Source organism: Recurvomyces mirabilis (genome assembly GCF_035927965.1).
Source record: "Recurvomyces mirabilis strain CCFEE 5264 chromosome Unknown scaffold_1, whole genome shotgun sequence".
In the NCBI taxonomy this organism is placed as follows: Eukaryota; Fungi; Ascomycota; class Dothideomycetes; order Mycosphaerellales; family Teratosphaeriaceae; genus Recurvomyces; species Recurvomyces mirabilis.
Genome location: NW_027041935.1, coordinates 319,902 through 342,818, shown reverse-complemented (window position 1 = coordinate 342,818; position 22,917 = coordinate 319,902). Strand labels below are relative to the sequence as shown.

The 22,917-nt window shown below is 52.5% G+C and overlaps 7 protein-coding genes across 7 annotated transcripts; 2 read left to right on the top strand and 5 right to left on the bottom strand.

Moving 5' to 3' along the window:
• Positions 1–21: 21 nt before the first annotated feature.
• LTS14_000155 (uncharacterized protein) lies at positions 22–1,145 on the bottom strand (the record flags this gene model as incomplete). Its single annotated transcript, XM_064832869.1, has 2 exons — positions 22–48; positions 102–1,145. The coding sequence occupies 2 exons, from the start codon at positions 1,143–1,145 to the stop codon at positions 22–24; spliced, it is 1,071 nt and encodes a 356-aa protein (XP_064699138.1).
• A 382-nt stretch (positions 1,146–1,527) lies between these two features.
• LTS14_000154 (uncharacterized protein) lies at positions 1,528–3,154 on the bottom strand (the record flags this gene model as incomplete). The annotated part of the gene is made up of 4 exons (XM_064832868.1): positions 1,528–1,712; positions 1,766–2,708; positions 2,766–3,061; positions 3,094–3,154. 4 exons carry the CDS (start codon positions 3,152–3,154, stop codon positions 1,528–1,530), a joined length of 1,485 nt encoding a protein of 494 aa, XP_064699137.1.
• A 957-nt stretch (positions 3,155–4,111) lies between these two features.
• On the bottom strand, positions 4,112–6,132 carry LTS14_000153 (uncharacterized protein; the record flags this gene model as incomplete). Its single annotated transcript, XM_064832867.1, has 9 exons — positions 4,112–4,318; positions 4,396–4,435; positions 4,490–4,679; positions 4,753–5,184; positions 5,238–5,416; positions 5,508–5,629; positions 5,676–5,691; positions 5,745–5,925; positions 6,114–6,132. 9 exons carry the CDS (start codon positions 6,130–6,132, stop codon positions 4,112–4,114), a joined length of 1,386 nt encoding a protein of 461 aa, XP_064699136.1.
• Positions 6,133–6,757: 625 nt separating this feature from the next.
• LTS14_000152 (uncharacterized protein) lies at positions 6,758–9,612 on the top strand (the record flags this gene model as incomplete). The annotated part of the gene is made up of 4 exons (XM_064832866.1): positions 6,758–7,552; positions 7,600–7,720; positions 7,770–8,056; positions 8,107–9,612. The coding sequence occupies 4 exons, from the start codon at positions 6,758–6,760 to the stop codon at positions 9,610–9,612; spliced, it is 2,709 nt and encodes a 902-aa protein (XP_064699135.1).
• A 369-nt stretch (positions 9,613–9,981) lies between these two features.
• On the top strand, positions 9,982–11,007 carry LTS14_000151 (uncharacterized protein; the record flags this gene model as incomplete). Its single annotated transcript, XM_064832865.1, has 1 exon — positions 9,982–11,007. The coding sequence occupies one exon, from the start codon at positions 9,982–9,984 to the stop codon at positions 11,005–11,007; it is 1,026 nt and encodes a 341-aa protein (XP_064699134.1).
• A 3,171-nt stretch (positions 11,008–14,178) lies between these two features.
• On the bottom strand, positions 14,179–16,941 carry LTS14_000150 (uncharacterized protein; the record flags this gene model as incomplete). The annotated part of the gene is made up of 1 exon (XM_064832864.1): positions 14,179–16,941. The coding sequence occupies one exon, from the start codon at positions 16,939–16,941 to the stop codon at positions 14,179–14,181; it is 2,763 nt and encodes a 920-aa protein (XP_064699133.1).
• Positions 16,942–17,586: 645 nt separating this feature from the next.
• VPS1 (vacuolar protein sorting-associated protein 1) lies at positions 17,587–22,807 on the bottom strand (the record flags this gene model as incomplete). Its single annotated transcript, XM_064832863.1, has 8 exons — positions 17,587–18,543; positions 18,597–18,646; positions 18,711–19,878; positions 20,474–20,624; positions 20,695–22,452; positions 22,508–22,602; positions 22,660–22,729; positions 22,785–22,807. 8 exons carry the CDS (start codon positions 22,805–22,807, stop codon positions 17,587–17,589), a joined length of 4,272 nt encoding a protein of 1,423 aa, XP_064699132.1.
• Between the last annotated feature and the right edge of the window lie 110 nt (positions 22,808–22,917).

The window sequence follows — 22,917 nt, the reverse complement described above, 5'->3', positions numbered from 1 at the left end:
GATCAGCACATTTCAAAGTCTTCATCGAGTCATAAGCACTGTGGCATACTGCAGGTCGGTCAGCCAGGTCGAAAGTCAAGAGGTGCCGATGGCAAGCATACCCCAGCAACGATAATCAATCTAGTATCAGCTTGCAACAAGGTCTCCCGTTGCGGCTTGTCAACATCTTGGTAAGCCTTCAGGATCCAACCCATGATATCCAGCCGTCCGTCCTTGCCCTTCGCAACAACATTTGCATTCTCTACCCTCCAGCTCAATTCTTGTATACAGAACTTGACAAACTTTTGGAAACCTGCACCAAGAAAGGGAATCTGCGTCAGGATTCGAAACATCCAAGTCGGAAGCATGAGAGCCAAAGGCTGCATGCCTTCGCTCAGCAACCCTAGAGCCGCATGCTTCTCGCCGGACTCCAGCATTCCGTAGTCCTTCCCAAAAGCGAGCTGGCCCATGACATCGAAAGACCAGAGGTTGAACCACTTCCTCACGTTCACCGGCCCACCATGGAAGTCCGTGATTCGCTGGACGAGAGTCTCGTTATACCGATCTATTGTCGTCTCATAATCCCTCAAGGCCTTGTCCGAGAACGCAGGAGCCCAGACCCTCCTTCGCTTGTCATGAAGTGCCCTGGATCGTGTGGTGTGCATGGAGCTATACGGCTTGTCGTTATCGTACCAGTAGGATTTACTCGATAGAGCATGCAGGCCAAACGTTGGTTCCATGAAGTCTGGGTCGATTATGGAGAGGTCGGAACTACCTATGCGGACAATGGGGCCATAACCGTCGTGCAAGTCTTTGAGCTTCAAATATCCGTCGGACTTGCCCAGTTGGAAGGACCACCAGAGGCTGGAAATGCGGGCGGCGTAAGGACCTGGATAGCGATTTAGGGGATTTAGGAAGAGGCGGTAGACCATGAGGCTTGCGTAGAGCCCTGTCAGGTAGGACAGGAGTGGCGCTGTTGTCGTGGTGATGGCCGGGACGAGGGAAACGTTGTAAGCTTTGGTGAGGACTATTACGTTGGCCACGAAGACAAGGAGAAGGACATTGAGATATTTGGTAGCGTGCATATGACATTCGAAACGGTGGAAGTAGAGGACGTGGCTCGCCGCGCCAGCAGAGCAGGTTAAAAGCAGGGTCATGAGGGCCATGGCGAAGCTGTGGTCCCCAATGTAGGCAGGCTGTACTGATGCTTTTGTTGACCTCTGTAGCGATTGTTGTGAGGTCCAATCTACTCGAGAGGCTGCTCAACATGATATCGCTCTAGCTTTGTGGTTGTAGTGTTGCTGTAGTAGTAGGGCCCGGGGAGAGCACATGACTGCCCCGCTTCAACGCGCATAGCAGAAGTGAACTCTATTCCTACGCTCCCTTATAGCCGTGTTCACATTGGCTGCGGCATTAACACAGCTCGATCAATACCTTGCGGAGATGTGGTCAAGTTATGCATCGCACACATATTGAGCGGACCACCCTGGGCGCGCGATTTTGTGTTCATACTTTGCGTTGTATGCCACAGTGGCACGACAAGGAATCTCACCACCCGGACACCCGTTGCATTCGCACATTAAGGCCACCCTTGGGTCGAGACGTGAGGCCAGTGACAATCTTGATCTCCTTTCCCGGGTCCGCAAGCTCCATCTCGAAGCATCCGACCAGTACCGCAAGCAGACTCGCAAACTCTCCTTTGGCGAAGCTCTGGCCGATGCAGCTTCGAGGTCCTACGCGAAAGGTTAGCGAAGCCATCGTGCTGTGCGACACAGATCCAACTTACCGTGTAAGAATGTCATGTAAGAGTAATTGCTACTCGCACCACCATTACCAGCTTTGCCTACGCCTAGCCATCTGTCTGGCTTGAACTCAGCTGCGTCCTCACCCCATAGCTCTTTGCTATGGTTAATTGCCCTCATGCTTATGATGATGTTGGTTCCTTTTGGGATGTACTGGCCCAGTATTGTGGTGTCCTTGGCGGCCACCCGCTTCGTTAGACCTGCCGGAGGGTAGACACGAAGGACTTCTGAGCAGACGGCATGCAGATATGGCAAGCTGTCAAGTAGTTCTGCTGTCATTGGTGAAGCGTCGGTCACCCCTGGTGGAGGTAGCTTGGCTCGGATCTCCTCTCTTAGCTTTGCCTGCACATCTTGATGTCGGCATAGAGCTAGCGTTGCCCAGGTCATCGATGTAGCAGTGGTCTCATGGCCAGCAGCAAGAAATGTCATGGTCTGATTAACCAGCTGCTCTTCTGTGAATGCTTCCGAGTCTAGCGCTACCGACAAGATATCCTTGTCAATGCTCTTCGTAACTTGTCTTTCTGCTTTCTTCTGCCTAATCAGCTGCCTGGATACTTGCTTGAGAGCCTGCGAAGCAACAGCAATGGTATCATTCCGCTTCGACAATGATGGCAACAGCTCTTTGACGACCATCTTGAGCATCGCCAGCTTTCCTTTCGGAGGCGATTGGTCGAACACTCGAGCATATGCGTTGCAGACTTGGTTGTCTGGGTTCTGGATGGCACGGAAATCTTGGCCTAGACCAGCAACGCCGATTATGTCCAACGTGGCACGTGGCAGCCAGTCTGCAATGTTGACTACTGATCTGTTGTCACTAATTTCTGTGGTCAGTGCTTGTGCCAGCTCGGCAGATTTCGACCAGAATATGGAATATAGATCCTTGACATGCCGGTGCGCAAAAGCTGGCATCAATTGTCGTCGTTGTTGCTGCCGTCGATCAGTGAGTACTGGCGAGAGAGACGCCACTTACAGTACGTTGCCTACCTTATGCTCATCTCCCTCAGCGATAATTAGTCCAACGCCCAGAATTCTGCCAAGACCATAGCGCAGTCGAGTTGGTTTGACGAAGTCATAGTTCCTCTGTACTAGAACCTCCGCGAGGCCTTTGACACTGGTCACGAACACTCTTTCCTGGTTACGCTTCATGCGATAGCGAATAAGGCCATCATTGGGAACCTCGTTGATCCATTCGTGCATTGGCGAACCTGACCGCTCGTCTGAAATAAGCTTGGCATGGCCATTGAACAGTTGTCCACCCTTGAAAGGAACACTGTCAACGTCTTTGCCACAAGGGAAGAAATTATGTACGTACCTTTGGTTCGGGCAAGTGGCGCAAAGGGCTGAAGAGTAGAGGATGTAGGACCGATGTCCATGATAGCAATATGACCAGGTTGACGAACAAGCACCCAACAAGACCGCGGGAGAGACTCCAGTCGAGTAATCTCTGTACAAGGAATGCTTCGACGACTGCTAGCAACAGAGCTGCCCACCTAGCAACCACCATAGCGGTCGTCGTTGGCTCGACGTGAGAAGGCAGTACCGCCACGCGTGAGACTTTACTGCTACGTGGTGTCAGAACCAAGCTGAAAATTGCCTCCGACCGTCTTGATCTGTGTAAGCGACACCACAGCCAGGCTTGTCCAGCTTAGATTGGACGTGCTTGGAGTCTGCATAGATGCTAGCGTAGGATCGCCGACGGACCAGAGCAGATATGCAGCTAGAAGCTCGAGGGGACACGCGAGTATGCCGTTCACATGTCAAGTACCCGTAGACCAAGGCGAATCGCCTGGGTGTCGATTACTGCCCGTCTAATGTCAATCGATTGGTGGCTGGGCACCGTGGTTGCCAGAAAGGAAGCTGAGCGCAAGTGTCTTTCGAAGTTTGAACTGTACCTGACTGCTTAGCATAGACACTTGCCAATTTGGCAGTCAACAATCTGTGCCGGAGTAGGACGCCGTGGACATGTCCTACCATACCGGACGTATTTATTGGACCTTTCGTACGTCTAACCCAATTGAGCGCGGACGGAGACAGCCGAAGCGCCTCCTAATCCTTCGTCTAACCAACATCAATGTGACTTTCACTTGCATATTCCTATGCTCCACACGAGGTTCAACGACTCACGAGCATGCAGCTGCATATTCCTACGCTAAATCACAGATCTGCCGATATCGCAGAAGGAACAGCGGCCGGCTCAATCCGCTATCTCGCGACATTGTGATGTCCTTGGCACGCAACTCACTTGTAATTTCAGGTACTACGGCCATGAGGACGGTGTGATCAAGGATATAGCATTGGTCTACCTCTCGGCATGCTAACTTTAAGGCTGACTAAAGCCTTACTGGTGTCACCTTGATCTTCAAGGGTACTTTCTCCCACGTCGTATAGATGTACTGCTGATCGATCCAGTCCTGCGACTCTGGCATCAACTCAAGATCGAAATGCCATATGAGCTTTGCTAAAATCAGCCTCATCTCAATATTCGCTAGGTTGCGGCCTATGCAATTTCTTGGCCCGAAGGAGAATGGTTGTAGAGCCTGGTAGCGACAGGCGTAAGGGTCAGTAGATGTCTTGGACCGCCCAACCACGGAGATCATGATTGTCGCTTTCTTACCTCTCGTTTGTCATTGGCATACTTCGGGTCATTGCTGAACCTGTTCAAGTTGTCAGAGCCATCTGCATATCTCCCTCTTCTGAAACAAGCTCACCATCTCTCTGGAAGGAATTTCTCCGGATCAGCAAAATTTGTTGGGGAGCGGAAGACTGCATATTGGGCCATCCCCATGGATGTGTTGCCTGGCAGCCATTGGCCCACGATATTGGCTCCCTCTGGCGGTGTCATTCGAGGATGCGACCCTGCCGCCGGAGGATACAGCCGGAAGGATTCATCAAGCACACCTACGCATCGACGGATGTACTGTCAGCAATCTTACAAATCGTACTACAAAATTCACCGCCACAAGGACCTTACCATTAATGTAGTGCAATTTGCTGACTTCTGCGATGTTGATCTCATCTGGACTAGTAAAGCTGGTACGGATTTCTTCTTTCAAAGTCTTCATGACATGGGGGTGAGTGAGCAGGAAATATGTCGTCCCAGACAGGATCGTAGCCGTTGTCTCGCTTCCAGCAATTACCATTAGGTTGGCGTTGGCAACCAGATCTGGGATGGTCAATTTGCCAGCCTCTTCTGCCTTCAGCAGATGAGACATGAAGTCCACATATTCTGGCTCGCGTGTCTTACGGCGCCTAACCTTCTCCTCGACGAGGCCGATGTGCCACCTGCGCCGTGCCACCATCTTCTTTGGCATGATGCGCAGGATCAAAGACCGGACGTCAAAGAATCTTTGCAGTGTCCTGATCCAGTGGACATAGAGGATCGCATTGAAGATCATGCTCATCCCTGAGATAGAGATCAGAATCGTTGAATGGATGTTAGACAGGATGAGAACTCACAGGGATGGTAATCTGTGTTCTTCAGACAGTCGAAAGGCTCATAGAACGCCAGGTGGCCGATGATGTCGAATGTAACATAGTTGTACCACCGCACGATGTCCATTATTGGCTCCTTGGCGGACTCTTCCTTGAGACGCTCAACGAGCAGGTCGACATAATGCAGCAGTACCGGCTCCTGCCTAAGAAATATGGATCAGCGAGGACATCACAAGGCCATGAGCACTGCATCACGGCCATCGAAACCAGCATACTGAACAGGGTTGGCCTTACCCCTTGAGTGTCTTATCTGAGAACGCATTCGATAGCAGCTTGCGAAGGTCGCCGTGGGTCTGTCTGTTCGCATTGATGATTGTGGGATGCCTGTGATCCGCATCCGTGTTCTCGCCGGGATCCTGCAATGGTCAGCTTGAATGGGCAATACAAGTCGTGCTCGACTACCTTGCGATTTTCGGGTCTGTACTTGTCAGCCCTGGGTTTATGGATATTCCTCGTCCGGACCCTACTCACAAGCCATTGCGGAACCCATAGATATCCTTCCACGCCGCAGCTCCAGAGAATGAAAGCTCTGTGGGCGCGATGCGGACAATCTCGCCATGCTTCAGATGCAGCTCATGGACCAGTAACGGAAAGCGACCACTCAGCTGCTGTTTTGCCCACCACAAGCGAGTCAAAGCTGCGATCTTTGGGCCTGGATATTTCGCAAGCGGATGGAACCAAAGACGGTAAACAGCTATCGCTGTAGCATATATGACAGGCTGAATTCATCAGACTTCACTCTCCCCGTCTCAAGGGGCATACGTACAGCAATTACGATTAATGCCAATAGCACTGGCAGGCTGGGTAGCAGCCGTAGTCTAGCAGCATCATGCTGCTCACCTTGCGTGGTCCCGGGCATTGTGTGATCGATCGGCGGAGTGTGGTTCTCAGAGGCTGTCAACGCATGGCAAGATAAGATCCAACCTCACAGTAAGCACGAATGTCCTTGAGTAATTGGAGATTGCTTGCTTGTGGACACCGCGAGACCGGAGTAGATTGAGTGTGAGTGGGTGAGGTTGCAGTGCGCTAGCTTTCAGCAGCCCCGCACACCTACTCCTTCGCTTCATCTCTTGCAGCTGATGACCACTTCTTGATCAACTAACAAAGTCACTACGTCTGCTGCCCAGCCATTCTGGCTCCTTGGATGCATCAAGCTACGGTCGTGGAGCTTGCTATGGCTAGGCAACGCTGATCTCGCATGTGTAGCGTGTAACAGGCCCTGTCGTCCTCCCTTGTATGAGCTATCGCTAAACGTTAGTCGGGAAGGTGGATGCAACCATGGGACCGACGTGGAGAGGGACTTTCACGTGCGTGCCACGGTGTGTGAACCAGGAAGAAAGGAATGCCGAAAGTACCAGCGTAGGACGACAACTTTGGGATCATGCCTTAGCGATCGTTCAGCCCAGCGCTGAGTGGGTGCCAATCCGAGAAATCAAAATCTGTAGGGACGCTCACGTTCTCCATCATCACTTTTCGCATACGTGATGGACGAGTCTAGTCTGGACTGGAGAGCTATCTCTTTGCTCGACGAGCTGACCAGCAATCTGCGAAGATCTCACGGTAGCGGCTGCATGAGCGTAGCCATCTACGATACTGCGTGGGTTTCGTTGGTTACGAAGCGTACCGGCTCCGACAAAACGTGGCTCTTCCCACATGCTTTCGACTATGTATTGGGCACTCAACTCGAAGATGGAAGCTGGACAGCCTATGCTTCACAAATCGATGGCATCCTGAATACTGCCGCATCACTTCTGTCGATCCTTCGCCATGCAAAGGAGCCACTGCAGATCACCTCCGACAACGCTACCATAACAGCAAGTATAGAGAGGGCGACCACTGCTCTTCAACGACTTCTAGACTCCTGGGATGTCAGCTCTACGGTTCATGTCGGATTCGAAATTCTGGTTCCGGCGGTTTTGAAGTGCATTGAGGATGAAAATGTCAGCTTCACCTTTCCACAACAGGAAATACTACTCGAAATCAACCAGCAAAAATTGAAGAAATTCGAGCCCGAATATCTGTATGGGAAGTACCAACTCACAGCCCTACACTCCCTGGAGGCTTTCATTGGCAAACTTGACTTCGACAAAGTTGCTCATCACAAGGTCAATGGCTCGTTCATGGCATCGCCGTCGTCAACAGCTGCGTACCTGATACATGCATCGACGTGGGACGATCAGTGCGAAGCATACCTTCGGCATGTACTAGCCTATGGTGCTGGTCAAGGGAGCGGTGGTGCGCCAAGCGCTTTTCCATCTACGATCTTCGAGCTCACATGGGTACGCATAAGTGATAAGGTTGTTTGGCCAGAGCTGACACCTCGCAGGCTCTGTCTACCTTACTCGAAGGTGGCTTCGACTTCACCAAGATCTCACCTTTCCATGCTACAAAAGCGGCATCTTTTCTCGAAGCACAACTCGCGGCCGGCAAAGGCGCTGTCGGCTTTGGTACGAGACCAGGGGACTACCTGACTATGCTCAGCTGACGGCTCTATAGCTCCTGGTCTTGGTGCGGACGCAGATGACACTGCCAAAAGCATGCTCATTCTGAGGTTGTTGAAGCAGGATGTGTCCATCGATCCACTTCTCCAGCATTTTGAGAGCGATGCGTACTTCAAGACCTACCCGCTGGAGCGCGATCCGAGTTTCTCAGCAAATTGCAATGTTCTTGCTGCATTGTTGCATGCTGCGGAACCTGCGAAGTACAGCAGTCAGATCGAGAAGGTCGTGAAGTTCTTACTGTCTGTATATCAAGACCATGGGCTGAGGATCAGAGACAAATGGGTAAGAAGGCTTGCTTCCGTCTAGGTGGCGCATTGTGCTTACTACAACAGAACATCTCGCCACTGTACTCGCTCATGTTGCTCGCCCAAGCTGGAGGCCGCATCATGTCTCTCGTGCAACAAGGCGTACTCTCAACTCTGCCGAGTGACATGATAGGGACTACTGTACCCGAAATGCTGGCGAAGATCTTTGCATTCACGATCAGCTCGCAGAACGAGAACGGTTCCTGGGGGGCTGAATCCACACTTGAGGAGACAGCATATGCACTGCTGATTCTCTCTACTGGCTCTGGGCTTCCTCATCCACAGGCTCAATCCGCGTCCGCACGCGCGATGGAGATTGGACGCCACTATCTCACCTCCACCAAGTCGACAACGCTGGAGTATCTTTGGGTCGAGAAAGTCACATACACCTCAAAAACCCTACGCGAATCGTATACGCTGGCTGCACTCAAGTCAACTGAGAAATTTATGCCCACCGATCAGGAGACAATTAATGGTCAGCCGACAACAAAAGTGGTCAATGGTACTGCCAAACAGAATCTTACAATCAACAGGCACCATAAGTTTGACTCCGCTGTGGCATTTCCGTCGGATGTCGTAACACGCTATGATAGCAATGTGAACGCCAGCGATGGAAATACTGTGCCAGCCACTCTTACATCGTGGAGTATCAAGAACGAGAAGATTGTGCTTGGTCCATATGACTATCTGAAGAAACAGCCTGGAAAAGATCTCCGGACTCTGTTCATCGCAGCATTCAACGAATGGCTACAGGTGCCTCTGGAGAAGCTAAAGGCGATACAAGAGGTCGTGCGGATGCTCCATACCTCCTCCCTGCTCGTCGACGACATCGAAGACAACTCGGACCTACGCCGAGGCCGACCAGTTGCCCACAGTATCTTCGGGACAGCACAAACCTTCAACTCAGCCAATTACGTCTACTTCCTTGCGCTCGAACAAGTCCGAAAGCTCAACAACACCAAAGCTACGGATGTCTTTGTAGAAGAGCTCGTCAATCTTCACCGTGGCCAAGGGATGGAGCTCTTCTGGCGCGACTCGCTCATTTGTCCCACAGAGGCGGAGTACATCGCCATGGCAAGCAACAAGACCGGTGGTCTCTTCCGTCTCGCTGTACGTCTTCTCCAAGTCGAGAGTCCTACTGGTCGTGACTGTCTTCCTCTGGTCAACCTCCTTGGTTTGCAATTTCAGGTCTGTGACGATTTTTTGAATCTCATGTCTACCACATATACCGCCAACAAAGGCTTGTGCGAGGACTTGACAGAGGGCAAATTCAGCTTTCCCATTATACATAGTATTCATGCGGACGAGTGGAATAAGGAGCTACTCGGTATACTCAAGCAAAAGACCAAAGCTGTGGATGTGAAGAAGTATGCTGTCGAGTATATGAGGAGCACGGGTAGCTTTGAGTACACTAGAGCTATTGTGAAAGATCTCGGAGGCAAGGCAGAGAGACTGGTGCGTGAGTACGAGGAGGCAGGGTGGGGTGATGGGAGTAGTGTGAGGAAGCTGCTGCAACGCATGAGTCTCGATTAGAACGTTGCCTAGAACACACATTAGACGGTTGTAGATGCGTGCGTGAGGTATTTTTCGTGAATAAATGTTCATCGAGCATGCTTCAGTTGAGGAGTACTCTTGCAGTTTTGCCAGAGCGTATGATAACGATCTTAGTCAGAAATCCACGAGTGTGTAATGCTGGAATCTTCCTTCGAACATTCTGGGCCATACATGATCGTCGAGAGTCGTGCCAGGTGTCAGATGATAGTCCGTGGTAGTGGACTCAACTGTACAAGTGTCAGCGTCCGCATTCGCGCAGCGTGACCTTGAAACTCAACTCAACCTCACCCGGGCTGCCATCAATTGCTGTGTCCATTCGACATCATACACGCGTTCTTGACTAAAACGATGGCAGCACTCGTCGCACTGACACAGGAACAATCCAACTCTGCTACGGTGCGGAACACCATCCTTGACGCCGACGGCTCGACGTTACCATCGCCGCCATTCGCGAAAGTCGAGGGCGTACCCAACTTTCGAGATCTTGGTGGCCACAAATGTCCCGACGATGCTGAGTTTGGGGTATCACGATGCATACGATACGGCTACCTCTTCCGAAGTGCTCAACCGGCTCACATCACATCTACCGGCATCGACACCCTTACAAAGGAACTGAACATTCATGATACGTACGACTTGCGGTCTTTCAAGGAACTTCGATTGATGCAGCAACGCTACGATGACCTCTCAGTCGAGATCCCTGGAGTGACACGCCATCATGTACCCATTTACAGGGACGAAGACTACACGCCCATCTCCATGGTCGAGAAATACAACACTGCCCAAGCCGACACCTCAAGCATGGACCAAAAGCTCAACAAGCTAGCTGGTAGAAGCAAAGACGGCTTCATCCAAGCCTATGGAGATATCCTCGTCCAAGCAGCTAAAAGTGGAAGCTATCGCACGATCGTCCAGCACATTCTCGAGCACCCGGATAAACCGCTCCTGGTGCATTGCACCGTGGGCAAAGACCGCACAGGTGTCTTCATAGCATTGTTGCTCAAGCTGTGTGGTGTCAGTGATGAAGCCGTCGTGTGGGATTATGCTCTCACCACGTCAGGTCTGGGCAAGTGGCGAGAACACCTCATCAAGCGGATCCTAGATGGTGCTGGCAAGGAGTATTCAAATAAAGGCCATGACAAGGATGAGCAAGAGGGAAGCGGAGTCACCAGAGAGCAAGCGGAGAGGATCGTTGGAAGTCATGCGGAGGACATGGAGATCTTCCTGGAGATTGTTCTTAAGGGAAAGTTCGGCGGCGCACGCAAGTATCTCAGGGAGGAGTGTGGGTTGAAGGACGAAGAGCTGGACAAGGTCGTCGACCACCTCACGATTGAGGGCGAGGGGGCTGATTTTGCCGTGCATGCGGCATTGTAAGCTGGGTCTACCATATTGCTGTGTTTCAGCACGACTGTCATCAGCATTGAATAGCAGTGTCGACGGCAAACTCCTGTCAAAGACACGAAATCGCTGCAAGTATCACACTTGTGCTCTGTGACTGTTCGGAATTCTCCGGACGCGTGTAATACATGGCAAAGCGCTCGAGATCGCTCATCTCACGTCTGGACGCTGTCGCCCAGATTGAGCGCTTTGGTAATAATCCTGGCCCCTGAAATAGCTCGTTCGGGCTCGATCCCGATTGGCTACCGCTGTTGATTTATATTTTCTTTGGAGGCCATTCGCTGAGCATTCTCTTTATTATGTGCCACCTGCAAAGGCAAGACAGTCTGTGGAACAGCGACATCAAGGCTAGCACCTGTACTATTCGCCGCGCAGTACCATTCACAGAATACACCCGACTTACGCGGAGGCACCATGGCGGCTGCTTAGTCTTCAGGCAGTTGGATCGGCTCCTGCTTCCCACCACTATACGCCGATCTGGGCAGCCATATCGAGAGCTGCGTACGGGGTGCAGGCTACTGTTGTAAAGCGACTCTTGTTGGCACAAGTTTCTCGTTTGGTATCTTCCTCCTTCCAGCGCTGGTCGCATCATAGAACCACTTCGGCCGAAGATGGCGTGCGTCTGGTGGCCGGCCTCGAACAGGGATCCTACACAGACCAAGGTGCACTCATGCACTCAATCCAATGCCCAAGCTGCTCTGATCTTTCTGGGGCAGGCATAATGCAGCTGCCACAAACAGCAAGAGCCCGAACATAACAAGAGTGACCTGTAGCTGCAACGTTGAGGCGCACAAGTGTTACGACATATCGAGCTCGTTCCAATCGCTCGCGAGACACATGACGTTGTCCAGTGTCTGCTGTGACTCTTTACTTCGTTGGATCAGGAGCATGCCCTGTAGTCGGCAGGGCATGCTCCACTATTGACCTCAGTCTTCTTCAGCAAAAGCAGAGTGCGTTCCACAACAGTCGAGCTGTGCCTTGTGCACTGAGTGTATGAGACTATCCTTTTCTATGCCGCAAATCTATGCACTGCAATATTTGCACACGGAGTTTGGACTAACTTCAACAGAAGCGCACCAATCGTGTCTCGAGTATCTCATTGCAGCACAATACTACTAGCAGTACCTGGGTCGACCCTCGAATGAGCAAGCCATCGAGACACCTGGATTTAGTCAAGCCTAGTCATTGACAGCTTCGACCAAGTATCATCTGATCATGCCGGTCTTCCGACGGGCTGATGTCCTCAGCAGCGTTGCTGTGCTATGATTGGTCGAAGGTAAGGTGAAAGTAGCTCACGATCCGCAGAAGACCTAGGGGCCATCTTAGAGCTGTGCTTGCTTGTTTGGGCATGGCAGCTCCAGTGGCACTTTCGAAAACCTGCAAGCACCTCTTGATCTTCTCATCATCAACATAGCTGTCTTTGACGGGTCCACGCTCAGCCAGGGATGTTCCAGGGCGCCTATCATCGCAAGCAGATCCTGGAGCCAGTCCAATTCGATCGGAATGTACCTTGATCTCAACAAAAGGGCCCAGGAATCCACTCGTGGACGCATGACACCGGTTCCGTTCGAGATGCTTCGCTCTTTTGCGAACCTGTTCGCCTCGCAACCGGGCTTCAGAACAAGGCAACTGACTGCGCTAAGCTACGCCCCAGTACATGACGCTGGCACTGTATGTCCAGATGTGCTCGTCATATTAGAGTTCCTAATCGGCCTCAGACAAAATAGTCTTTTCCGCATCGGAATCTGGTACTTCACACACACGAACGGACCACGAACAATCGATCTCTCACCGTTGACCATACCAAGTACCGACCACCAAGGCATCTGGTGCCATCCGAGCATCGGCCGCGGGTTGCGGACTGGACGATAAGCGAGGGCTATCAACAAAGTTCAGACAAGCGCTTCTCACCTTGTCCAACTCGAAGCGTGGCCAGACTTGTATAGCCGAAGAAACAGTCTTGGTTGTTGAGCCGCATTGTTGAGCCTCATACGCGCCACAAGCTCACGTGTTCTATCGGACAGAGTACCGACGCTCATGACTGGCTATCGTGCTTGTGACGGCGGTCGTCCCCAGGATTGCCCGGTCAGGACGTCAATCGCTGCACTAAATACGAGATGATCCCTGCTGGTTGGATGAGGCGGTTTGAGGATGCGCTGCCGTACACTAACATGATGATGTTGTGGCTGCGATCGTGCTATCGACAGCCGCTATACATTACCATAACTGCCGCTCGCATCTCCGCAATCTGGAGTTACCTGTGATAGTGTCCCGAAGTGGCCGAGAGACTCTCCATCACCGAACCGTCTTCTTCAAGTTGCAGGCACTGGCCTCTATGATGTCTCAAGAACCACAACGGGGTTCTTTGCGCAAGGCAGACTTCGACACCATGGACTTGGGTCTCATGAAAGCTGACTTACTCAATGTACTGAAGTTTATGAAGCCGTCAACGGCACGATCTATCCGTGTTGTGAAAGTGTTCTAGCGATACCCTCCTCCCATGGCCCGACGAACGATAGTGTAGCTTGCTTGGAGCTGTCGAGCTCTGTGGTTGGGTAGCCTCCTCACCGGTCCTTTGAGTGGTGGGTATCGAGCGACGGAGCAGAGGGAGGAGAGATACGTCAATGTATCAGTCAACGAACAAAAGCAAGAATGGCTTCAATGACATGTGTAGGTGCTGCCGGTGATTGCTTTACAGCTGCGTTCCCGATGTCCATGCTGGTTCTTCTCATACATTTCTGAGCCTGTAGTAGATGATGAAAATTTCCTTGTCACATAAACCAAGTGCTCTTCATCCTAGACTATGACGACCTCCATGACGATTCGGGAAGACTGGCAGAGTTTCACTGCCACAGTGAGGTCTTGACTGACGAAAGCTGGCTGAAGCCTGCCATGCCAGTCAAAGTCAGCATTGCAGACAGAACAAGAGGTAGAAGCTGCCCAAAGAGACCCTTCTGTATAGAAACAGCTATAGCTAAACGAGGCAATGTGTTTTAGCCAGTGACACAGCACAAAAACAGCAAAGGGGTATATCCCCAATGACTTCTAGCCCATCACGCAAACATAACAGCACGAATGAGCCCCTCACACTTCACGCCATTGTCATGACAGCACACCACATCTCACCGCCAAACCTCGGAATCGAGTCTAATACCCCTCCCCAACTCTAACATCCCTCTCCACCCTCTTCTCCCGATCGATCACCGGCCTCCCCGGACCACCCTCCACAGCCTCCACCCGGTTCAGGAGACTGCCCGGAACAAACCGACTAGCCTCCTGAAAATCCACCAATGGCGCCTTGGCCCTCGGCCCGTCAACAACAACACCGTGGCCTTTGTCCCCTCCACCCCAGCCGGCCTGGGCTTGCGAGGACGCGAGGAGACCTTCACCTGTGAAAGCTGTTCCGGCGTTCTCGTCGGACTTGGCACGGGACGACGTTTCAGGACGTTTGTTCACGGAGTTTGCGCGACGGTGGGTGGATTTCGAGGGTTGAAGGCCACCTTGCTGATGTTGCGACTGTGGCTGTGGTGGATTTTGCGCGACGTTATTCGGACTCCGTCTCCAATCGCTCGCTGGCGGTGCCCCAATGAAGTCCTCCGGACTCGTGGCATTAGCCACCAAGCCCCCGAGACCCGATGGATCAGGCCTGAAAGCCTTACCTTTATTCGTATGTTGGAGTGGTTCGCGATACTGCGGTGTCAGATCCACGAGCGGCTTCGGCGGAACCTTCTCCCGCACAGAGCCTGAACGTCCTAGCTCGTTGTGATTGCTGCTGTTGGGAGCGCGCGTAGACTTATGCCGCCGCATATCCCCACTACTATTCTGCTGCGCGACCACTCGTGTCGACTTCCCACGCTGCGGCGCCTCAATCTCGAGCGATTTCCGGAAATGACTCCTTTCTTCCTCGCGCGTGGCATCCAAGCCACCGTTTAGCAAATTAGGTCCGGCGGTGAAAGCATCCACTCTCCTCGTGTCCTTCTCAGCAACATCCCTCTGCCGCTGCGAATAACTCCTCCCAAGTAAACCCGTCGTAGCAAATTCCTCCTGCCTCCCAGAAGCATCCGTGGACGTCCTTTTCTTGTCCACTGACCCGCGTCTGGCCAAGTTCGCAAGGGGCTCGTCATCAGCCAAGACTTTGCCACCCGGAGCCACAGGCGGAAGCTGTGTTTGACCTTTCTTCCGCGTGCTCGTTCTCCGCTCAGGCGAGACCATAGGATCGAACTGATTAGCCGACTTGTTGAACCCAGCCGAAGACTTCGTAGGCCCCTGTTGCTCAACACCCGTACCATCAGTCCCATTCACAGGCATATCGAACTGTCCGACATGCATCGACAATGGCCGGAAAGACCCCAACTGATAATGCGAGCCCACACTATCCGCACCCCTCTGATGATGACTCCTACTCCCCGACCTCGCCACTCCCTTACCCTCACCCGGGTGAGCTGCCCCTTGCGTCGCATCGGCAGCCTTCGTGACTCTCTTCCCTCCCTCCCCAAGCACATTAACCAAATACCAACTCCGCCAACCCTGCACCGCCCGGAAAAACTCGTCCGCAGTCCTGGCATCATTCGTACAGAAGAAATGCACGAAATTCTGCGTCGACTCGAACATGATCGCTTTCTGCTGGGACTTGATAGCAAAACAGTGTTTCTTCGGCGGCTTAATCTTCTTCCTCAGTTTCTCCGGCGTCGGTGTGTAAATGTCAAAGTCGCTCAGGTGGCAGATGTTCTCCGTCTGCTGGGGTTTGTTGGGATCGCGTTGCATGGAAATCTGGCCGGTGGGGTGGAGAGTGATCATTCGTTTGTCCCATTTGCCTGGTTTCTGAGAGACGGAGAGAAGCCAGCTTTGTTCGGAGGGTTCTTCTTTCGGTGCGCCGGCGAGACTGAGTTCGGCTTCGGAGGTACCGGTACCTGGATCGACGAGGAGGAGGCTGTTTTGGCGGTCGGTGTCCCAGCTGTTCATTACGTCGCGGACGTGCTCGTAGCGGCGTAGGGCACGTTGGATACCGACGCTGCCGAACATTTCGAGCAGAACTGCGGAGCGAGGGTTGATGCGTTCGGACATTACCGTTGCTGCGCTTTTGATGATGTCTATTGGAGTTGTTTCGATGGTGACGGGAAAGACTGTCTTTGACTTGCCACATTCGACCAGGACTCTTCGGTCACCACTATTGACAGCTGATTTGGGTACATCCTGTGTTGCAGGCGCAAGCGGTCGCTTCTCCGTGTGTCCTGGAGTAGCCTCACCTCGCTTGCGCTTGAATAAGCCGAAACATCCTCCCTTCTGTTCGTCTTCCTCATCATCAAATCGCGGCAACTGATTCGTACTCTTCGTGGCCCGGATCTTATCGGACGAAGGCGGTCCATCCATGACCACCGGCTTAGTCGAAGGACGAACAGGGTCAGCGCGAGGAGGAGGGAAAAGCTCAGTCTGCGGAGCAGTATCTTGTTTCCTAGGCGACTCATCCTTCCTCACATTCAATTCCTTGTCATACGCGCTAAGCTTCCTAGGCGCATTCCCATACCCATCAGCATCAACCTGCGCCTCTACCTCCTTAGTCGCTCCCAGCCGTGCGGGAGGACTCTCCTGCGACTGCTGTCGATGTACACTCTTTCCCCTATACCTCTGCGCGGGCGAGGACCTCGCATTGCCCTCATCTCGTCGCGGAGAGTCATACCTGCCACTCCCCGTCCCGCTCTCGTCCTTCGGACTACTTTCCACAGCAGTGTTCACAGCATTCGTCGCATTCTTCCGGTGATACCTCGACCGACTCCTCACGACCCCATCACCAGCCTCCACCTCATCCTGAGGGATCGGAGGCACGTCCGGTGTCTCGTCTTCTTCGACCAATTGCTGCTGTGCCCGTCGCTGGCTCCTATAACGCGAGACTCGCGGTTCCATCTTGTCCATGTTCTACCAACTCCATGAGCAGCACACGCGCGTCGAACAAAAGACCAGTTGCCTGTATAATATGTCCTCTACACGCAATGGCCAACCAAGATTGATCCCAAAGGTCTGGCGACACAGCAAGTTTATACGAGGCCTCGCGACAGGGATGTTCACACCCCTCCGTCAAATGTGTAGGGTCCGCGTGACAGTCCACACAATGATCTACCGCAGTAGTCTGAAGGAATCAGGATTTCGTCCTCGAGGCTGTGCAAATGGTCGCTTGAAACGGTACCCCGCCATCCACTCGACAATGAACGAAACTTGAAGCAAAGGGGCATGTCGCATACCAGGATCAAAATATCAATCTCTTTCGCGCAAACAGAGTTTCACGAAACGGTTTAAGCTTCAAACGCCGTGGAGTTGGACGCGTCCCGAAGGGGTCAAGTGTCGGTTCCAGAATCTCGGCCACGGCTAGACCTGCGAGTGCCAAGGACTGATACATTGTCTAGACACTCATATCGAACGACAGCAACCATCGAAAGGACCAAGGGTATTGTGAAAAACAACATGACAGTCTATCTCGAAACGCCCGCTATATACACTCACTCACCTCATCGTTGCCAAAAATCACATTCTCCACCTCACCATTTCCTCCTTCGTACTACCCTACTCATCAACAACCCCGGCAAACTTCTCCCTCATATCCTGCATCAACTGCTCATATATCCCACCCACCTTCTCCTCCCCATCCGACGGCAACTCAAACTTCATACTCCTCAACCTCGACTGAATCTCACTCGTCGACTCTCTAACCTTTGACCAATTCGCTCCCTGCCCAATCGCCTTCTGCGACTCGTCGTGGAAACCCATCATACACCTCATCATCCAGAAGGTCTTCCACAGCGGGCAGAACTGATCGTAGTCCGAGTACCCGTTCTGCTGCAAGAAGTCTTCCTTGATGAGGGTCGCGACGTCGAGGGTGATTTTGTCCGAGTCGCCAAGGGCGGATTTGCCGACTAGCTGGACCACTTGCTCGAGATCCTCGGATGTGGAGAGGAGTTCGCGAATACGGTCACGGAAACGAGGGAACTCGGGCATGGACTTTTGGTAGGTGGGCTCCAGGGCGTTGGTGTATTTGGAGTAGGACATGCTGGTATTGATCGAAGGGAAATGTTTGCGCTGCGCCAATTTCTTGTCAAGACCCCAGAAGACTTGCACGATGTTTAGCGTGCTACTGGTGACAGGGTCGGAGAAGTCGCCTCCTGGTGGCGAGACAGCGCCGACGATGGAGACGGACCCTTTGCGGTCGGGGCTGCCAAGAGCCACGACACGACCAGCACGCTCGTAGAAGGAGGCGAGTTTGGCTCCTAGGTAGGCAGGGAAACCCTGATCTGCGGGCATTTCTCCCAGACGACCGGAGATCTCACGAAGGGCTTCGGCCCAGCGGGAGGTGGAGTCCGCCATCATGGCGACGGCTTTGCCTTGGTCGCGGAAGTACTCGGCTACTGTGATCCCGGTATAGATGGAAGCCTCGCGGGCAGCCACGGGCATGTTGGAGGTATTGGCGATGAGGCAGGTACGCTTCATGATGGGTTCTTGGCGCCCGTCGACATTGATCGTAAGCTGGAACGGAAGTCAGTATAGTCTTTGTGCGCAGTGCGAAGGTGATAGCTCACCTCTGGGAAGTCCATCAACACCTCAGCCATCTCGTTACCACGCTCGCCACCTAAAAGTGATAGTCAGAACCCACCAATGTCTCGTATATGGGTTCATACTGATGGTTCACTTACAGCCCACGTAAACAATAATATCACTGTTCGAGAACTTGCTGACCGACTGCGAAATCACCGTCTTTCCGCATCCGAAAGCACCAGGAATACAGACCGTACCACCCATGACACAGGGATAGAGGGCATCCAGCACTCTCTGCCCGACAATGAACGCTTCAGCAGAAGAGAGCTTATCAGTCACAGGTCGCGGCACACGCACAGGCCACAGATGCATCATAGAGTACTCCGACTTCTTCCCTTCGAACTCCAACTCCAGAATCTTTGTATCCACGGTATACGACCCCTTCTTTGGCATCCTCGTAATCGTGCCCCTGGCACGCGGTGGCAGCAGGATCTTGTGATCATTGAGCAGACTGTTCTCAAAAACAGACCCAAACGCATCACCGCCGGTAATGTTATCACCCTCCTTGAACTGCTCACTAGGAGTAAACTCCCACTTCTTCGTCCGATCCAACTTGGGCACATCAATACCGCGAGGGATATAAATACTCCCACTCGCGTCACTAATCCCCTTCAACGGCCGCTGAATCCCATCATAAATCGTCTCCATCAATCCCGGTCCGAGCTCGACACTGAGCGGCTGTCCGGTACGGTAGACCGGGTCGCCGACCGTGACACCGGCCGTTTCCTCGTAGACTTGGATGGTGGCTTTGTCGGCTTCGATGCGGATGACTTCGCCGACGAGGTTGTCGTGGCCGACTTTGCAGAGCTCGTACATGGCGCAGCCGATCATGTCTTTGGCGACGATGACGGGGCCGGAGATGGAGAAGATGGAGCCTTCTTGCGTCTCCTCGCGGGCGGAGGCGGGGGTCGTCATGGTGGCGGTGTGGTGGGGTGGGTCAAGTTGTCGTTGGTGTGGTTCTTGCGAGGCTGCTGGTGTTTTCGGCAGCTGTTCTTCTTTTCCCAGTAGTATGTCCTCTTCGATCTGTATAACGATCGTAGGTGGTAGCGGTGTCTTGTGCAGCACAGGACTCGTGGGTACACTAGCAGGTAATGCTACCTCAGTCGGTATAGCACGTTGCGTATCTTGATCTTCCAAGTCCTTTTCGGCAGGACTATAACTCTCTGTCCCGATATCTTTGATGCGTTTTCTCGAGCCAGGAGTTTGCCTCTGCTCAAATACAGCCTTCTCTTCCCTCTGTAGCCTAAGCTTCTGCTCAACAACACGCTGATGATGTATAAGGTCGAGTAAAGAGGGACGGGATCGCAAGGTAGGTCGTGGCCGCAGACCTAGCATGCAATTGCTCTAGCTCTTGGATGAACCTATCGGCGAATTTACACAGATGGAGGTGGTGTAATGGTAGGGCATTGGAACAGGCAGCTCGATCGAGCAAGACAGCTTTGAAGCTCTGCCGCTATCGCCAAGCCAGCATGACGGAAGTGCACGGACATTGTTAGTGGCGCAAAAGCAACGATACGAAGTCAATGCTTATGAAAGCAAAAACATGGGAGGGGAAGAATTTTAAGGAGGCAATCATGGTCGTGATAATTCTACTGTTACTGTGATGCTCATAGCAGAGACTTCCACACACAACGACCAGGATACCGAGCCACTCAAGCCCAAAGCAAACCTCGGCCTCCTCGCTCCACCTTGTCCTCACCTGAGTGACCATTCAGACGCGCCATCGCGCATTGCCACACTCTATGCCTAACGTGCTCCATCCCCACGTTTACTCGCTGACTCACAGACAGACCCTCATTCCCATCTCCCACGCACATGACAACCACCACTTCGTTCCGTTCCCTCACTGCACCTGACTAACAATCTCACTAGCCTTGGACAAACTCTCCACCATCTGCTGACATTCCTTCCTTCTCCGAACAGTATACTCGCTCTCCTTAAGCAGATCGTCAAACTCCGCTTGTCGATACATCTGCTCCAGCAACTCCCTCTGCATTTCTTCCTTCGTGTGTCTATCACATCATATTAGCCTCTCGTCCGTGACAACCAGGACGACACGCAAGCCGCATGGTTTCGACTTACTCAACAAGATTGAACATGATAGCCTTAGGCACCATATCAATCATCGTCCTGCGCACAATATTATAATAACTCGTAATCAGCAACTTGATGACCTCCACCTCCTGACTCTCCTTCTCAGACAACGTCCCACTAGCTTTGAGCGAAGGCGGTGGTGCCTCCATAGCAGCCATCTTCTTCTTATTCTTGCTGGCGAAGAAGCTGCCGAAGAAACCCGAGTTCTCGCCATTCGTGAGATCCAGACTAGGCGAGTTCGATCGTGGCGGCGGCATAGCTGAGGCGGGTAGCGGCTTACCAGTTTTCGGGTCAACCTGCACGGGTTTCGCAGCGTTGTGTCTCTCGTTCACGATAGCCATGGCGCGGGATCCGTTCAGGAAGTCCGGGTGTCCGGTGTTGACATAACATGACTCCATACTCACCAGGTCCTTGACGAGTTTGTTGGTCGGATCCATCGATTTCTTGAAGAAGCCAATCACCACCGCGTGGAATTTCTCCTTGAGTCCGGGATATCTTCGGAACAAAGGCTTGTTGAGGAGTTGTCCCAGAATGCGCACAAGTTCGTCGTAGACCAAGCTCACGCATTTCAAGGATGGTTCTTCGAGTCGCCTGATCTGCTGTTTGACGATTACCTCAAAGGCGGTGGTACCGACGAAGAGGGCGGGCGAGGAGCCGGAGGAGTTGTAGAGGATGGTTCTGATATCGATATCCTTAACTTGGTCGAAGGGATCGACGGCTTTGACGCCGTTGGAGTAGAGTTCGTGGTAGACGAATGAGATACGTGCGCCACCGGAAAGTTCGACGGAAGAGAGTTCGGCGTTGTGGCCTTCCAGTACAGTCCGATACTCATTGCTGAACTCAGTGATGATGTTGAGAACGATATTGGCGCTGTTGCCGAGCATGCTATCCCCGAGACTGCCCAGCTCTTGACTGTACTTCTGCAGTGAGGACTGAATTCGAGCTTTGATATCCGGGAGCGTCTGCTTGATGTGCATCATGAGGATGAGGTTAAGTTTTCGTGCCAGGTATGGGGTTCCACAGTACGAGGCCTTGTTTCGATACGCCTTGTGATTCTCGAAAAAGTTGCGTTCGGATTCTAGGGCGCTGGAGATGGCTTTCTTTTGCTCGATGTCTCGCTGTCCTCGGTTGACCACGGGCACGTATCCTAATCGCAGAGGGATGATTCGGCCAGCTAGGATATCCACGACGTCTGTGCCCTCGTCCATCAAGTCCACTTTCGTAAGCACACCGATTGTCCTTTGACCCTCCGGATCTACTTCTCGTGCCAACTTCAACCCGTCCGAGTTCGCCAGATCCGTGTTCGCGGCCGTGACGGCAAGAATGATTGCATTCGGCTTGCTAATCTGCTTCAACACCATCTCCTTAATCTGCCTCTCGATATCCCTCGGCTGATCACCAACAGGCACTTTTGTCAGACCAGGCAAATCCACGAGCGTAAGTGTGAGAACATTCGGACTGTAGATCCTTAGATTAATTGGCGCGGGACTGATGCCCGCATTGCGACCAGTCTTGCTCTCTGTCTCCCGTACGATCTCTTCCCGTATCTTGTTGAAGTCGTAGAATTTCTGGCCTGGAATGTGTAGGAATTCACCCCATTCTTCTAAATTGCTGGCGGAGTCTGTGGTTTCGATTTTGGTTTCGCTGTCCGGAATGCCATTCGCTTGTGTTTTTGGTAGGGGTGCGCGGTTGATCAGTTGGAGGATGAGGGGTCGTCGGGTCACGATACCAGTTCCTCGAGGTAGGCTGCGCAAAGCGATGTCAATAGTGTGTCCAATTTTTGTATATCTCTTGACCTTACAAATCTCGTCCGACTATGTTCTCCAAAACACTACTCTTTCCGCTTGATTGCGAACCTACGACGGCGATTTGCGGGAGATCGATAGGATTTTGAACCTGCAGTATACCATGTCAGTCCACTATTTTGCCAGTTGTGCTCTATCCACGACGTACGCCAACAGTGGTGAAGACATCTTGTAGCTTGTTGACGAGTGTGATGAGACCCGGGTCGTTGACGTTTATCCTGTAGCTATTATCAGCACATGCGCCAGATTGACTATATTGTAGCTCCTGCTCACGCGTTGGGGTTGGTTTGCGCCATTGCTGGCAAGCTATTGTGCTTGTTTCGAGTCTTAGATTATGGTGTCTGATTCTCTGCGTGATTGAGAGGCCAAGATGATACTTCAATCAGTAGTTCGTAAGGCGCAAAGG